Raw genomic sequence first — 18,070 nt, 5'->3', positions numbered from 1 at the left:
ATGAGTACATGGGTTCAATCCCTGGCCTTGCTCAGTGGGTTAAAGGATTCAGCATTGCTGTGAGCTGTGGTATAGGTCGCAGACGCAGCTCAGATCTGGAGTTGCTGTGGTGTAGGCCAGTGACAACAGTTCCAATTCGACACCTAGCCTGGGAACTTCCATGTGTCACAGGTGTGGCCATAAAAGAAAAAAAATACATATATACTGTAATAAAATGGAGTTTTAAAATTGCATAAAAGTATGGGAGTTCCCGTTGTGGCACAGCGGAAACTAATCTGACTAGGAACAACGAGACTGGGGGTTTGATCCCTCACCTCACTCAGTGGGTTAAGGATCCTTCAGTGCCGTGAGCTGTGGTGAAGGTTAGAGACACAGCTCGGATCTGGCATTGCTGTGGCTGTGGTATAGGCCGGCGGTAATAGCTCCAATTAGACCCCTAGCCTGAGACCTCCATATGCCGCGGGCGCGGCCCTAAAAAGACAAAAAAAAAAAAAAAATTGCATAAAAGCATAAATTCAATCTGTATTGTATGTTCGTATCAGCTGCACCTATAAAAACACGTCTACACTATAACATACAAATCTCATGATTGCACCTTAAGATTCTTGTTTTTGAACGGCTTTATTTTGCAGAAAAAATTATTTTTAATATATTCTGTGATCTATTTCATCAAGTTAAAGAACTTTTTTTTTTTTTGTCTTTTTAGGGCAGCATCCACAGCATATGGAGGTTCCCAGGCTAGGGGTCTACTTGGAGCTGGAGCTGCCAGCCTACACCATAGCCACAGCAACTGGAGATCCAAGCCGAGTCTGTGACCTACACCACAGCTCACAGCAATGCTGTGAGCAAGGCCAGGAATCGAACCCACAACCCACGGTTCCTAGTCAGATTTGTCTCCACTGCCCCATGACGGGAACTCCCTGAAGAACCTTTTAAGCAAGTTAAAAGGCCACATAATTTCCCTTAGTTAAAACGGATCACCTATATTCTCTTCAAGGGATAAAATCTCTAATTTTTTTAACTGCAGCCGCTTATGCTGGAATAAATCCTTTTTAACCGCAGATTTCTGTGAATGACAATCCTTCTCAATCCCTGCTTTCTGACTTTATATCTTAAAGTTCCTCTCATATATTACTCTGAATTGGCACTTTTCAAGGAAAACCAAGGTGCCATGAAAAAAAACTTGGTAACAATTACTGGGAAAGTGTTGTGATATGGACAGATGCTAGTAAAGCCCACTCCCCTGGGGGAACAACAACATGAGGACACATTTTGAGTGTTTTAACTTGCTCTGCAAAATGCAAGTTACAAGCCATAGCACAAAGACCCTTAAGTCAGATGTTTATTAAAATCACTCTTTTTTAAATCCTAAAAAAAATGAAATTAGCTTAATAAACATGAAATTAGCTTAATAAATAGAGCAACCTGCTCTGAGATTAAATTTTTACTTAAACATGCTAAGTGCACAGATAATCCAGTTTACTTGTATTTGACTTTGGTTAATGGTTTTGACTGTTACATGAATGTGCTTACTTACCTGTTTATATTTGAATTCACATTTTAAAGGTAAAAATCTAAGGGACTACAAATGCCTATAACAAAATTATATTCACTTTAAAATCTTAGTTTCAAGTTCTCATTAGCGATAAAAGAAAACTTTGATCTGGAGTTAAAGTAGAATGACTAAATAAGTACTAACTGAGGAAAGAATCACATCTTTCAAACACAAAATTAACATCAAAGATGCACTTGAACTCAAGAATGGAGATTTCATATTCTTTGGTATTCATCATAGCATATGAATATGGCAGCCAGGTATATTAGAGATAATATAGACAGGGATGGAGTAAGTATTAAAAGGCACCAGAGGAAGACAAGCAAGTAGCTAAAAACCAAATTAAAAAGTGAGGCTTATAATTAAGCAAGTGACTAGATCAAGAAAAAGTTTCTTACAAATGGAGCTAAAGAAATATCAGCCAGCAGATGCAAATAAAAAGGAAACTAAAAGCCAACCAAAGGTATCTAAAGTACACACAGGAAGGAAAATCAAAATCAAATGGGGGGGGGGGGTATAGAAAAAGCAGCTAAAAACACCACTAGCTCTCCAGAGTCAGAGACTTTAAGAATAGCTAAGGCCAAGATCACAACTTCACATTACTTCCAAGAATATTACACAACTGTTAACACACAACAGATGCCCAATATTCACTAAATGAATAAGCAACAGAATATCTGTGGGATTAATTCACTTGTAAAGAATTTGTCAGGCATGGTTCACTGTAAATATATGAAAGCATTTACAGAAGTTAAGTTTCCTAGAGAACCTAAATCGACCTCTTCCTGGATTTAGGGGATAGATGATAGATTAACCAGATCATGATCACTAAAAGAGAACCTGAGATACTGATCTATAAGGAGATGAGGTGCCACATCCCATTTTGTCACAATCACCCAAGTTTTCAAAATAAAGCACAACGCAAATACTACCCGCTTTCTAACAGCTAACCTTTAAAATGAAATCCACTACAGAAAAGTGGCTAGTGATAGAATCATCTCAGACTACACATAACACTACAGAAAACTTACCCATAAAACTGACTATAGTTTAAATAATTCTGCCAAAAACCTTCTAACACTGAACATAACCAAATCCATCTGTTATTTACAAACAAAAATATATTTATCTGCATAGATAGCACAAAGTTATGCTATATTTAACAGAGAGAACTATTATTTCCCTCCATTCAATAATCATCCAAATTATCCCATCGCATTGCAATCGTCTGACCATTATTAACCTCAACCCAGTAATTATAGAGATCAATGTTTTCTCAGTATCTCGTCACAATGGGTAGAGCCCATTTCTATCCCAGGCGGCAAAAAAGAGAAGATTTGGGATGTTTTTTAAGTATAAGCAAAGTATTGAGAAGCTAGTTGAAAATCAGAGGTAGAAACCCATATGGGGCTCATACTGAGTTTCTTTACAAGCTTACAAAAGCATATCTGAAACGGTATACTTACTTCAAATATCAGCTAAGCAATTTCAGATCTTCTAGTGGGAAAAAATATACATTCTTACTACCTCAGTGAAATTGCTTTGTTTCTCAATGCATGCTTTAGATATGAAATTTTATTATTTTGGTAAATCCAGGGCACACTAAATCTGAAAACATTTTAGAGTTTACTTTTTCTCAGCCTCCTACCACAAAGAACTTGAGGCAAAGTAATAACTGATGGGTAACAGCCCTGTACAAAAGAAACGAGGCTGACTTTTAGAAAGGTGACTATCTGACTAAAGGTAGAAATTACATTAATAAGACCCTAGAGAATATGATAAATAGTATTTTAAATGTTTATAACAAAAACTCAAAATGAATTTTCTGACTTATAAACGATTTTTTTTAAACCAGTGAATTAGAGTTCCCGTTGTGGCACAGTGGAAACAAATTCAACCACGAGCCATGAAGTTGCAGGTTCGATCCCTGGCCTCAGTAGGTTAAGGATCTGGTGCTGCCTTGAACCGTGGTGTAGGTCACAGACGAGGTTCGGATCTGATGTGGCTATGGCTGTGGCGTAGGCTGGCAGCTGTAGCTCAATTTGACCCCTAGCCTGAGAACTTTCATATGCCACAGGTGCACCACCCCCAAACAATAAACCAATGAACTGTCACAAAAAACTTACTAAAATTTTTAATTCATACTTTACCCTTAGGAAACATGTCTGAACGCCTCAGAACAAGGATTTCAAAATAAACTAAGCCAAAAAACTAAAATCTTTACTTGAAAAGGTGAAAGTTCGGGAGTTCCCATCGTGCCGCAGTGGTTAACGAATCCAACTAGAAACCATGAGGTTTCAGGTTCCATCCCTGGCCTTGCTCAGTGGGTTAAGGGTCTGGTGTTGCCGTGAGCTGTGGTGTGGGTCGCCGACGTGGCTCAGATCCCAAGTTGCTGTGGCTCTGGCATAGGCCAGTGGCTTCAGCTCCAATTAGACCCCTAGCCTGGGAACCTCCATATGCAGCGGGAGTGGCTCAAGAAAACGAAAAAAGACAAGAAAAAAAAAAAAAAAAAAAAGGTGAAAGTTCCTTTTGTGGAAAAATGTCCAGCCCTTCTCTCACCACTAATAAAGCATTGGCAGACTACATTGCATAAATGACTCCTCTAACTACCAGCCACTTCAGTCACCGTTTAGATGCTCACTCAGGTCAGAATCTTATTTCTACAGAAATTTGTTTAGGAATTAAGTAAATCAACAAAAATAAAATATTCTGATATAAGCATATAGTAACACCTTGAAGCTAGATATAGTATACCTTTTGTTTTATACAAATTTTTTACTAAGAATAAATACATGTGAAAGTTTAAACAAAAAAAGCTACTCACCACCATCCCTCTCTCTAACTCTGTGAATATGCACGTTTTTGGCCTTACTGTGACCTGTACTGTCACTGTATTTGTTTTCAGGACTATCAGATCTCCGCAACATTTTATTTGGTGGTGAAGGATCTGCGGCGTCTCGCATTTTTTCATGTCTGTGATCACCACTACTGGGGTGACTCTTCGATGAATACTTAAGTGCCTGTAAAACATCACCCCCCCAAAGAAAGAAAGAATTGACATCTTAAACTTTCTAAATTAATTTCATTACAAAATTTGGTATATAATTTATGTTTTATGAGTTTAGATCAATAAAACTAAAATTTCCTCTTTCAGGTCTACCTTTAAGTTTTACAGACAATACCTAAATGCCTAAGAGTTACTATAAGGCTCCTCAAGTTGTAATACCTTATGTTAAAAAAAAAAAACCCATTCATTATCTTATAAATACAAGAAATCAAACAAATTATCTTATAAATACAAGAAATCAAACATGTTGGGACATTCACTTCTCAATAAATTTTTCTGGAAATTAAAAAGTTTAAAGAAAAGCAGAGTCAGAGTACTACTGTAATTTGTTTCTGCTCTAAAACTGAAATGCATATAAATAAGTATAAACATGTTTCTGCAAACCAACAAAAAAAAAGGGAGAGAGAACCCATCAGGTTTTCCAATTCTTGGATTTAAGCAAAGCATTTCAGACCTAACAACTACTCTTGCAGGTGGCAGAAACAATATTAAGGTATAAAAATGCTGACTGATATTTCTGACATTATCTTAGTGGAACTTAATGGAACTCCCTCGCAATAATCTAGCATATGTAGACATCTTTAACGTATTTAAGACAATGATGATGTAGCAGTCTCTTAAAATGTGTGATTAATTAAATTTCAGAGGGCCTGATTCAACAGGGTTTAATCTTTTAACACATTACAGAGGACCTAGGGTTTTTTTTTTTTTTTTAACTTGAGCTTTAACAACCCATGGTAGTCAGGAACAGATGTAACAGCCTAGAAACCTGATGTAGAAAGTATTTACTTCTAGGGTCCTCTGAGTTACCAACCATTATCCCCACCCCACCCCCACGACGGCCCGGACAAGTGGGGCCACGTCTATCATAATTTTTTGAAATTTTAGATGCAGTGACTGCAACAACAAAGAGGAACCTATGTACCTAGAACCGTCTACATTAGAATGAATTACCCAAGTATCCAAAGACCTCAATTCCTATAGAAACAAAAGCGCCATCTTTCATTAGTAAGGCACTTAACTGCACCAAAAACAAATTAGGAAGGGGTAGTGGTTTACAAAACACTTCAGAGCTGCCAATCAATTAGTGGCTTCTTCCCTGGCCTTCCACCTCATTTCCGTCGCTTCACCTTAACTTTTAGTTCCCCAACACACATAAAGCCGGCTGAGAAATCCCCTATTACCTCGCCCCACCAATCCCCTCACATACAAATAATCGAGTCAGGTCGTTCTTAGCCGAGAACGACTTTTCCTAAAAAAGCCTGACCACCCCCCCGGTCACCTGTCAAAAATCAGTCTCGAGGGCCCGTCGGGCGCCGAGCTCGGGGCCCGGGGGGCCCGCGACGCCCGGGTGGGCTCCGGGGCCCCGAAGGGCCTGCAGCGACTCGCGAAGCCTGCGCTCGAGTAGCAGTTCCTCCCCCGCCCGCCCAGCCCGCCCGCCGCCCGGCCCTCCGCCGCCTCGCGGGTACCTGGTAAGGCTGCGAGTCCCCCCTCCGGTCGTGACAGCTGAAAACAGGAAGAGAGGCGACATGAGACGCGGGCACGGCCCGGCCCCCGCGGAACCCCGCGCCGCCCCGCGCTCCCGCGAATGCCCGGTCGGGCCCCGCGCGCTCACACGCACGCACACGCGCTCACTCGCGCTCACACTCACACGCGCGCCCGCCCGCCTGCACTCGCCCGCCGCCCGCCGCCGCCCGCGCGGCCGCTCCCCCCGGCAGAGCCCGAGCAGGGTTAACAACAAAAATGGCGGCGCGGCCGGCCCCAGATAAGGAGGCGCCCCCCCGCCGCCCGCCCGCAGCCCGGCCCGAAACGAAAAGACGATTTACCCATCACTGAGTCTCTGCTGTTTCCTCGCATACATTACCATCAATGCCCGGCCTGTGAGCGTGTGTCGGGGAGGGGGGACAGCGGCCGCGAGGCGGGCGGCGGGCGCGCAGGCGGCGGGCGGCGGCCTCCGGCGGCACAGGGCCCGGCGCGCCCCGACGACGCTCAGCACCTCCCCGTTACTGGCGCCGGCGCTCCCGGGCCATCTCCCTCCGCCCGCACCACGCTCTCGCTCAGCCGGGCAGCGGCGAACCGGGGGGAGGGGGCAAGAAGACGCGTCCGGCTCGGCCCGCGGAGAGCGACTGCCCCCTCCGCCTTCTCCCCCTCCCTCTCCGTCGCCTCCGCCCCTCCTCCCCCCGCCGCCACCGCCGCCGCTCGGGTCCTTCTCCTCCTCCTCCTCCTCCTGCCGCCGCCGCCGCTGGTGCCGCCGCTGCCGCTCCACCAACTACATCCGGGCAACTCGGCCTCTGCGGCCTTCGGAAGCCCTCGGCAGTTTCCGCCGCGCCCCTCCTCTCCCACCCTCGCGCGGCTCCGGAACGCCGCCTTCGGCAAACCTCGGCTCACCCCGGCCCTCCTCTTCCTCCGAGGCCTGGCTAGCCTCCTCGCGCGCGTCAGCTCTTTCCGGTTGCCGCCACAGAACCCCAGCGTACGTCCGGCCGCCACCGTTCCAGTTTAGGGGTCGTCGGGCTCGGGGAGCCGCCCGAGGCTGGTCGTAGGGGCCCTGGGGCGCGCGGGGAGGGCGGCGCCTTGGGGAGGAGGCTGGTGGGGCGCTCGAGGAGCCATCGCGGACTAAATAAGGGCGGCGGCGGCGGCTGCGCGTGCGCCCAGCGGCGCGGGGGCGGGGGCGCCCTCGGGGAGAGCGCGGGCCTGGTGCTTCGGCGGCCCCGGGCTTGCGGCGGGGTCGCCGGGGGGACGCCCCTCAGGCCTGCTCTTAGGAGCCGAAGTCGGGCCGGGGCGCCGTACGCGGGCAGGGCCCGGAGCTGGGCCTTCGGCTTCGTGAAAGTAAGTCTCACCCGGAAGCGTGCTCGAGCGAGCCTCAGCAAGGGGGGCGCGGGGCCTGCACCCCCAGAGGAAGAGCGAGGGCCGCTCGGCCTTTGGGTTAAAACGACCGAGCCTGGGACGCACGGGTGGGGTTACTTGGGAAAAGAATCGAGGCGCTTCCGCATCCTTGCTCCTAACGTTTCCTCCCCTACCCCCTCCTTCCTTTATTTCCCGTTTTTCTCTCTTTCCGTTCCTTTTCGCTCAAATGCAGTCATCTGGAGGTTCTGCGCGGCTTAGGGAGAGCTTAATGAAATCTCCGCAAACTACATTTTATAGACTGTTCCAGGCCCTATAGGAACATTTGCACATTGGGAGGGGAAAAATCAAGTATCACCACCCCCAAATTAGGGCTTTACTTGAGGGCACTGGTATTCAGATGGTTTTCTTTTTCTGCTCTAAACTTGTACGGCAACATTGAGTGAAAAAGATGATGATAAAGTACACAGCCGTTTACCTGGAAGAAAAAAGCTAAATAGGAAACAAGTCAGAAGAAACAAGATCCCTCCAAAAAACTTATTTATTTGGTATACAACCAGTTGCATTATTTGTGGCATAGTGAAGATACGGAATCATGTGAGGAAAAGGCCCTGAAATCACCACTGATCGAAAAAATATTAATTATGTAACCTTATTTGTCACATTACATGTCAAATGTTAAGATTATTGCTCTTTGTGAGAACCTGTAAAGGACTATTTAATGCCCACTGAAGCTGTCAGTAATTAAGAAAAAAACTGCCAGTGACTGAAATGAGAAACACAAAACAAAACCTGGAGCCTTTTTAAAGTGCAATTTCTAATGTTTTTGTAACAAATATGTTGAAGACAAAAGGCATCAGATTTGTAGGCTACAGAAAGTAATATATGGAGAAACTTTTTGAAAACTGGCAGCAAAACGTATTACTCATTTTTTTTTAATGATTATAAATGTCTGCTGAGCTTGTTACGGTTTGAGCAAAAGCAGCAAACGGGGCTACAGAGGCGACTGCTATGGTCAGTGTAGTCATTGGTCATTCCTCACAGATTCTCTATTCGCAAATTCACCTGCTCACTAAAATTTATTTGTAGTCAATATCCACAGCATTCATGGATGTGCACAGCAAAAAAAGTATTTGCCTAACAGGCACTGCTGAGATTAAAGGCGGCAACACTCAGCGTTATTTCACCTGAGTAAACAAATTCGATTTTCACAATATACAGAGTGTTAGGTTTTTAGCTTTTTGGGGTGCTTTTTATTGGTGCTTTTCCGATTTTAAGGGCTGTCACCCCCCAGCATAGTGCTGAAGTCTTGTCTAGTATTCCTCGGCACGGGAAGGCCATTCTTTGTGGAGAAAATATGTTCCCTGCATAAGGTTCCTTTATGTGCTCACTTGACGTGAATCAAGTGCTCATCAACAGTACATAATAAGTGGAGTTCCTGTCGTGGCACAGTGGCAAAGAACCCGACTAGTATCATGAAGACGCAGGTTTGATCCCTGGCTTTGCTTAGTGGTTTAAAGATCCATCGTGGCCTGAGCTGTGTGTAGATGGCAGGTGTGGCTCGGATCCTTCAGTGCTGTGGTATAGGCCCGCAGCTGTAGCTCCAGCTAGACCCCTAGCCTGGGAATTTCCATACGCTGCAAGTGCAGCCCTAAAAGGACCTAAAAATATATATATGTAGTAAGATGTCTAGACAGAAACACAGCAGCATTTGCAGCATATGGAGGTTTGCAGGCTAGGGGTCGAATTGGAGCTGTAGCTGCCAGCCACAGCCACACCAGATCCAAGCCTCATCTGCAACCTCACCACTGCTCACAGCAACGCAGGATCCTTAACCTGAGTGAGGCCAGGGATCGAACCCAAGTCCTCATGGATATTAGTTGGGTTCGTTACTGCTAGAACTCTCAAAGTTATGTATTGATCAGTTAACAAAAATGTGACCAGACTCACAGGAACCTAACCCTGTATTTATTCCCCCAGGAGCAGTTCAGCCTTCGTGAGAATCAGCTATTTACTGAAGGACACTCTCTAAATGTTAAGCCCGTTTTTAAAAATATCATTTCACTGCCTACCTTAGCTATTCTGTTACCTGTTGTTATGACTCCTTTGGAAACACCTTTGGTCCTTCTCTCTCTATTTTACCTTCCTTAACCACAGCCCTGCTCAATTCACTATACCTTTGAGAAAAAACAGCCGTGCTAACTCACATGAACTCCTGGTGCTCCTCACCTGCTCAGGCTAATTTCCCTAATCCATTTACCCTGCGCTCTGAAACAGCTGTTTAACATCCTCTAGAGCTTCACTTCTCCCAGCCCTCACTACTGTTTCTTGTTTCTCCAGCAGGAGTCAGATCTGTAACAATTCTGACCTACTCCCACCCTTACACCTACTAACCTTCCTGCATCTAAACACACTGTTAGCCTCCAATCACGCCATAGAATCAAAACTGAAGACCAAAGTTGCCACTTTTGGATTGAGTTCCCTATTACTCATGGAATTACCCTCTTTACAAGTCTTTCCTGTCCCAACTTGATCACTTTTGTCCACTTATAAACATTTTAATAGTTACCATCTGCGAAAAAAATAGTCTTGACCATATGTCCATCTGGACGCCACCCCATTGCTCTCATCTGCTCTCCTGTACAGAAAAACTTCATCCCCACATCTACTCTCTTGAACCCACAAATCAGACTTGATCCCCATCCTCCACTGAAACTGATGCTCCAGATCCTCCTGTTCTCAAATCTGGTTTTTTATTTCTCAGCTTTCATCTCACTCCACCTGTGAGTGGCATTTGACACAACTGATGACTTACACGCTTCCTCCTGAATCTGCTTGTGCCGCCTCCAGAATTCCATTCTCCATTTCTCTCTTTCTCTCTAAATGACTGATCTTTAGTCACCTGGCTGTTTCGTCCTCATTTTCCAGCCTCTAGATGCAGGAGTGCCCCAGGATGCAAATCTCTAAACTGGGACTTCTCTTTGTTCATCCTCCCTACAGTCCCATCCAGATCTCTGGCTAAATGAAACCCATGTTTGTATCTCCAGCCCACACCTTTCCCCTAAACACTAGGCTTGAACTTAACTGCCTACTCTGCAGCACTGCTTGCATGTCTAATGGGCATCGCAAATTTAATATATCCTAAACCAAACTTACCTTCCCCCCCAAATAAATCCTGATCAGATGTTTCCTATTTCATGGGATGGCAACTCCGTTCTTCCAGACTAAACAGTGGAGTCGTCCTCAATTCTTTCATACCTCACACATCCACTCCATTGGCACATCCCACCAGCACTGTCTTCAGAATATACCCAGAATCTGATCTCTGCACCCCACCTCCATCCCATTCACTCTGGTCCAAGCCACCATCTTATCCCTGGATCAAAGCAAAGCCCTGCTAAGATCTCCCACTTGTACACATGCTTCCTTGTCATGTATGCTTTATGCAGTCAGACATCCCTTTGAAAGTCAGCATCATCCCCATCTTAAAACCCACAGATGGCTTCCCATCTCACTCAGAATGACAGTGATGGTCTTTCATTCTTACCAAGAGTATAAGACCCTGCATAAACTGCTCCCATCCGCATTACTTTGGTTTCATGTCCAGTGACTTCTTCACATGCTCAGTCTTTTCCCACCACTCATCCTTCCTTTTTCTCCAGTATACCTAACCTGTCTCTGTCACAGGACTTCTGCACTAGTATTTTTCTGCCTGAATACTCTTCCCCTTGATACTTACTTGATAGCCCCGCACAATCAATTCTTTAGGTCTCTGCTCAAGTCTCTTATCAGAAAGGCCCTTACTTTGAGAGCTATGTAAACAGCACCCCACCACCTTGTCTCTCCCTCATCCTGCTCTATTTTTCTTATTCCACTTGCCATATAATATGTATTTCATTGGTTGACTCCCACTAGAATGAAAGCGCTATGTGATGTAATCAGATATTTGTTGAGTGAAAGAATACTTATAAAAAATACATACAAAGAAAATAGCAAGATACTGTAATTCTCAAGAGAAAAAAGGCATATTTTAAATTTTTTTATTTCTCATAAATCCAATCTTGCTGTCACAAATTAAATGGGAAGACGCTAGATTATTCCTAATACAGTTAAAGTACCATAAAAGATAATGTGAAAATCTATATAAATTTGCATATATAGCAAATCTTATGTAGACTGTTTGCATTTCTCTCTGATGAAAGATCTCAAGTTCTAAATGAGAAGAAAACTCTTATTTCAACCAATAAGATTTTAACATGTATCAGCCAGTATGGGGGAGAGCTATCAGCCCATGGACTGTGGGTGACCCCAATTTTAATGTGATCCTGGTGATAGAGGAAGAAGCAAAAAGTGACATCCTCCAGCCTCTAGTTGTAAAGAGACTTTAAAAGGTTTTGCTGGAATTTTTAAAAGGTCACAAAATGAGAATGTCTTCTCTGAAATTTTGGCCAACCTCTTTTCTCTGTCTTTTCTTTTTTCTCAACTTGACACAGTATATTGATGAAAAGCATGAGTTTTGGAATCAGAATTACATAATATAGGGCTCTGGCTATATTATTAACTGACTGACTAGTAGTGTGATCTTGGGCAAATTACCAAAGTCTCAGAGATACACTTCATCGTCTCTAAAACTGGCTTGAGTTCCTATTGTAGCTCAGTGAAAACAAACCTGACTAGTATCCATAAGGATATGGATTCTATCCCTGGCCTACTTACTGGGTTAAAGATCCAGTGTTGCCATAAGCTTCGGTATAGGTCGCACATGCAGCTTGGATCTGGCATAGCTGTGGCATAGGCCTGCAGCTGCAGCTCCAATTGGACCCCTAGCCTGGGAATTTACATATGCCTCAGATGTAGCCCTAAAAAGCAAATAAAGGAATAAAAATAAAATTGGCTTGATAGGATAAAAGGCTGTTTTAAACAGTGAATGAAATTATATAAATAAATTGGCAGCACATGGCACATACATTCATTCACTCAAAAAAAAAAAAAATCATTGTTGGAGTTCCTGCTGTGACACAGAGGGTTAAGAATCCGGCGTTGTTTCTGCAGCAGCTTGGGTTGCTGCAGAGATACAGATTGGATTCCAGCCCAGCACTGTGGGTTAGGGATCTAGCTGTTACTGTAGCTGTGGCCTAGGAACTTTCATGGGCCACACCTGTAGCCAAAAAAGAAAATCAGTTTCTCTGTATCGAGTCTTGGGAACATAGTATTTTCTTTTTTCATTGTTTTATTGCTATGACCAAGTCATGTGAAAGTTCCTGATTGAACCCATGCCACAGCAGCGACCCTAGATGCTGCAGTGACAGTGCCAGATCCTTAATCCTCTATGCCACCGGAGAACTCCGGGAACATAGTATTAGACAAATTCACTGGGCCTTTGCTCCTACAGAGTTTATATTTTAGCCAACTGCAATACATAACTAAAATTTGGTTCTTCGTGTTCTCAATTTTGTGACGTGGAGGCTTTCATTCAACTGAAAAAGAAAATGCAACAAAAATTACAATTTAGAAAAGGGGAGGAGTTCCAGTCATGGCCCAGCAGACTACGAAACTGACTAGTATCCATGAAGATGCGGGTTCAACCCCTGGCATCACTCAGTGGGTTAAGGATCTTTTGGTGCCATGAGCTGTAGTGTAGGTCGCAGACAAGGCTGGGATCCAGCGTTACCATGGCTGTGGCCTAGGTCAGCAGCTGCAGCTCTAATTATGACACCAGCCTGGAAACATCTGTGTGCCACAGGTGGAGCCCTAAAAAGCAAAAATGGGCTGGGGCGGGTAGTAAAACTTCCATAGACACTTATCAGTATGTGGTGTATCCTTCTAAACTGGGATGATAACGTAAACAATGGAATCACCAGGAGTTCCCGTCATGGCATAGCGGAAACGAATCCGACTAGGAGCCATGAGGTTTCGGGTTCAATCCCTGGCCTCGCTCAATAGGTTGAGGATCTTGTGTTGCTCTGAGCTGTGGTGTAGGTCAAAGACGCAGCTCAGATCTGGTGTTGCTATGGCAGTGGCGCAGGCCAGCAGCTACAGCTCCGATTAGACCCTTAGCCTGGCAACCTCCATATGCCACAGGTGTGGCCCTAAAAAGCAAAAAAAAAAAAAAGAACTTTCTGCTAGGGAGAAGGGTGGAGGGTGACAGGGAGTCCTGGGTTAGAAACAATACTTTAAATAGAGTGGTCACTGCAATGACATTTAAGCACAGAGGAAACAGGAGAAGCCATTGGAGTTATAAGCAGAGAAGTGGCACTGGCTGCTAGATGCTACTGCATTGTCCTAAGGTCACTTTTTTTTCCCACACTATGTTATATTTTACCCAAACCTGTGCCACAGTAGTGAGGAACATGAGATTCCTAACTGGCTGAGCTCCCACTGAACTCCAATATGTTTATGTTAAATATTACCCTATTTTTAAGAAATTTGTTTGAAGTATGGTTGATCACCATATTATTAGTCTCTTGTAAATAACATTGTTGCCTCAGGAAAATGTCCTGGCATTTGTTTGGGAAAAAAAAAAAAAAATTTGGATCTCGAATCCTTTGCCATAGTCTTTGTTCCACAGGCCCCAGCCCCACCCAAGTGGAGAAATGCACACCAGGAGGACAGGGACCAGGCTGTGTGCCCAGGGTCCAGCAACCCAGCAATCCCAGCGCATCTATCTGCCCACTTACTGTTTCAGAGCAGGAGGTAAGCCCCATTTCTAAGGCCATTTCCTTCACATGTGCTTTCCTTTCACCCTTTCAGTTACTTTACACCAACAACTATCCCTTCTTTTGTATGCTCAGACTTTTCCTTTCATCTGGATTGTTTCCATTTCTTTTTTTTTTTTTTTTTTTTTTTTTTTAATCTTTTTCTCTTTTTGCCTTTTTCTAGGGCCGCTCCTATGGCACATGGAGGTTCCCAGGCTAGGGATCTAATTAGTGCTGTAGCCGCTGGTCTACGCCAGAGCCACAGCAACGCAGGATGCAACGCGTCTGTGACCTACACCACAGCTCACAGCAACGCTGGATCCTTAACCCACTGAGCAAGGCCAGGGATCGAACCCGCAACCTCATGGTTCCTAGTCAGATTCGTTAACCACTGAGCCACGATGGGAACTCCTCCATTGCTTTTTAAACACATCTGAATCCTTTGTGTTTCCCGCCGCCCCCCCCCCAAAAAGAACCATCCCCTAAATAGATATTGCTTCAGAGAAGACCTACAGATGGCCAACAGGCACATGAAAAGATGCTCATCAGAATTCTCCTGTGGCACAGTGGGTTAAGGATCTGGCATTGTCACTGTAGTGGCTTGGATCACTGCTGTGGCTTGGGTTTGATCCCTGGCTTGGGAGCTCTTGTGTGCCATAGACACAGCCCCCCCTCCCAAAAAATGATCATCATCACAAATTAATAGAGAAATGAAAAACTACAGTGAGGTACACCTGAAATTAACACAACTTTCTAAGTCAATTGTACTCCAACAAAATTTATTTAAAAAAGAAAACTGCAGGAGTTCCCTTCATGGCTCAGCAGTTCACGAACCAGACTAGGATCCATGAGGACGCAGGTTTGATCCCTGGCTTTGCTCAGTTGGTTCTGGCATTGCCGTGAGCTGTGGCGTAGGTTGAAGATGCAGCTCGGATCCCACGTTGCAATGGCTGTGGCGTAGGCTGGTAGCCGTAGCTCTGATTCAGCTCCTAGCCTGGAAACCTCCATATGCCGCAAGTGCGGCCCTGAAAAGCAAATAAAAAATAAAATTTTTTTAAACTAAAATGAGGTGCAATCACACACTGGTCAGAATGGCCATCATTAAAAAGTCCACAGATAATAAATGCTGAAGAGGATGAGGATAAGAGGGAACTCTCTTACACTGTTGGTGAGAGTTTAAATTGGTGCAGCCACTATGGAAAACAGTATAGAGGTGCCATATGATCCAGCAGTCCCACTCCCGGGCATATATCCAGACAAAACTAATTCAAAAAGAGATGTTCATAGCAGCACTGTCTGCAATAGCCCAGATGTGGAAATGTCCTAAATGACCATAAGAGGTGACATTGGGTAAAGACATGGTGCATCTATACAATGAAATATTACTCAGGAATAAAAGGGATGAAATAATGCCATTTGTAGCAACATAGATATACCTAGGGATTATCATACTAAGCAAATCAAGTCAGAATGAGAAAGACAAATATATGTTTTCAGATATATATGGAATCTAAAATATGATAAAGGAGTTAGTGGGTTAAGGACCCAGTATTATCTCCCTAAGAATACAGGTTCAATCCCTGGCCTCGCTCAGTGGGTTAAGGATCTGGCATTGCCACAAGCTACAGTGTAGGTCACAGGTGCAGCTCAGATCCAGTGTGGCTGTGGTGTAGGACAGCAGCTACAGCTCTGATTCAACCCCTAGCCTAGAAACTTCCATATGCCGAAGGTGTGGCCATAAAATGGTACAAATGAACATATCTACAAAACAGTAACAGACTCAGAGACACAGAAAAGGGTCTTGTGGTTGCCATGGGGGAGGTTGGTGGGAGAGGGAAGAATTGGCAGTTTAGGATTAGCAGATGCAAACAGTGTATATGGAATGGATAAACAACAGGGTTCTGCTGTATAGCACAAGGAACTATATTCAATACCCTGTGATAACCATAGTGGAAAAGAATATAAAAATATATAACTGAATCACTTTTTCGTACAGCAGATGTTAACACGTAACTCAATGGTACTTCAATAAAATTTTTAAAACACCTTTTCTTGACCCTGCTTACTGCTCTCTCACATCCCTCACTTAAGTCAAATTTCCAGTAAGAATTGTCCCTAGAAACACTGGTTTCATTCTTTGCTCTTCTATTCAGTTAGTCTAATTTCTGTCTCCCTCGTAACATCACCAAAACTTTCCCAATGCAGTGGTTCATCAACATGTGCTGATTCTCTAGGGGGGCCTTGGAAATAGTCAAGGTTTGGTTTGGTTTGGTTTTCACTTATACTTTTGGTTATAACTTGAGGATGAGTGGAGCAGTGCTTTTGGTGTTTAGTTGTTGGAGATCAAGAATGCCTAACACATTGCAGGGTGTAGGACAACCCCTTACATTTAACAATTTTCCCACTCAAGGAGTTCCTGTCGTGGTTCAGCAGTAATGAACGCAACTAGTATCTATGAGGATGCAGGTTCAGTCCCTGGCCTCGCTCAGTGGCTTAAGGATCCAGCAGCACCATGAACTGTAGTTTAGGTTGCAGACATGGCTCAGATCCCACGTTACTGTGGCTGTGGCATAGGCTGGCAGCTGTAGCTCTGATTCAACCCCTAAGCCTGGGAACTTCCCTATGCCATGGGTGCAGCCCTAATAACCCCCCCCCAAAAAGAATTTGCCCACTCAAAATGCCAATATCACCCTATTGGAAAATATGACTTCCACAGGATCCCTTGTGGTGCAGCAGATTAAGGATCTGGAGTTGTCACTGAGGCAGCCTGGGTTGCTGCTCTGGCATGAGTTTGACCCCTGGCCTGTGAACTTTTTCATGCTGCCATCACAGCCCTCACCCCCACACCCCAAAAAAGTGGCTTCCATGTACCTATGTCGACTGAGCACTTTATTTATTTTTTTTTTTGTCTTTTTGTCCTTTTGTCTTTTTGTTGTTGTTGTTGTTGCTATTTCTTGGGCTGCTCCCGCGGCATATGGAGGTTCCCAGGCTAGGGGTTGAATCGGAGCTGTAGCCACCGGCCTACGCCAGAGCCACAGCAACGCAGGATCCGAGCCGCGTCTGCAACCTACACCACAGCTCACGGCAACGCCGGATCGTTAACCCACTGAGCAAGGGCAGGGATCGAACCCGCAACCTCATGGTTCCTAGTCGGATTCGTTAACCACTGCGCCACGACGGGAACTCCCGACTGAGCACTTTAAATCTTTTTCCTGGCTGACTTCAGACTATCTGACATTGATAGCTACTCTCTTTGCATCACTCTTCTTTCTTGGCTGCATCTCATTTCTTGTTTTTTTCCTTCCTGTGACAGCTCCTCTCATTCTTTTTGCAGACTCTTGTACTCCACTAACAGATCAGGCTCTTCAAGAATCAGTGCCATGGAGGTGACAGCAGCAAAAATGACATATAGGGAACTCCCAACAACCCATACACATCTCCATGTAAACAGTGAATAAATTAGCAAAACTTTTCAGAATGAGATTTATATGAACTGTAGAAATTAGTCTAAGATTTGAAATAACCTGGAAAACACTCAAGAAAAAAGTGGTTGAATCTCAGTAGGAGGGTTTGTGTCACTTAAAGCTCTATTTTTGGAGTTCCTGTTGTGGCTTAGCGGGTTAAGGACCCAAATCATCTTGAGAATACGGGTTCAGTCCCTGGCCTGGCTCAGTGGGTTAGGGATCCGGCATTGCCACAAGCTGTGGTGTAGTTCACAGATGTGGCTTGGATCCAGCATTGCTGTGGTGTAGACTGGCAGCTGCAGCTCCAATTCTGCTCCTATACATATAACTTCCATATGCCACAGGTGACGCCCTTAAAAAAAATTTAAAAAGCCCTACTTTCTCATCCATAGCTTAGCAGCAGTTTTGAAAACATCAACCTGCATTTTTTTCCTTTTTTGTTTTTTTA

The 18,070-nt window shown here is 44.4% G+C and overlaps 2 protein-coding genes across 6 annotated transcripts in view; one reads left to right on the top strand and one right to left on the bottom strand.

Moving 5' to 3' along the window:
* Positions 1–7,274, bottom strand: part of WAC (WW domain containing adaptor with coiled-coil) — a 91,553-nt gene extending 84,279 nt beyond the window's left edge. Inside the window, exons 1-3 of one of the 5 annotated variants that reach the window (XM_013980205.2) lie at positions 7,011–7,274; positions 6,092–6,128; positions 4,380–4,575 (exon numbers count right to left, since the gene is read on the bottom strand). In XM_013980205.2, coding sequence (XP_013835659.1) covers positions 4,380–4,518 — 139 coding nt within the window. In that variant the 5' untranslated portion in view covers positions 4,519–4,575; positions 6,092–6,128; positions 7,011–7,274. Of the gene's footprint in view, positions 1–4,379; positions 4,594–6,091; positions 6,129–6,448; positions 6,904–7,010 lie in introns of those variants that run through there. The other 4 variants (XM_003130704.5, XM_013980207.2, XM_013980206.2 and 1 more) reach the window with 4 other exon arrangements.
* Positions 6,492–17,860, top strand: LOC100621751 (translation initiation factor IF-2-like). The gene is made up of 5 exons (XM_021064279.1): positions 6,492–6,498; positions 6,531–6,733; positions 7,044–7,448; positions 14,032–14,156; positions 17,493–17,860. Exons 1-5 carry the CDS (start codon positions 6,492–6,494, stop codon positions 17,614–17,616), a joined length of 864 nt encoding a protein of 287 aa, XP_020919938.1. The 3' UTR covers positions 17,617–17,860.

The sequence above is a fragment of the Sus scrofa genome, chromosome 10, assembly GCF_000003025.6.
Source record: "Sus scrofa isolate TJ Tabasco breed Duroc chromosome 10, Sscrofa11.1, whole genome shotgun sequence".
NCBI lineage: Eukaryota > Metazoa > Chordata > Mammalia > Artiodactyla > Suidae > Sus > Sus scrofa.
The sequence above is the reverse complement of the archived record's forward strand: the minus strand, read 5'-3'. Positions and strand labels throughout refer to the sequence as shown.

Bases quoted from the DNA above. Each gene is read 5' to 3' on its own strand.
- LOC100621751 (XM_021064279.1), top strand. The intron at 6,734-7,043 runs GCCCGCGGAGAG...AGGCCTGGCTAG, and splicing joins AAGAAGACGCGTCCGGCTCG to CCTCCTCGCGCGCGTCAGCT. The intron at 7,449-14,031 runs GTAAGTCTCACC...TTTGTTCCACAG, and splicing joins GGGCCTTCGGCTTCGTGAAA to GCCCCAGCCCCACCCAAGTG.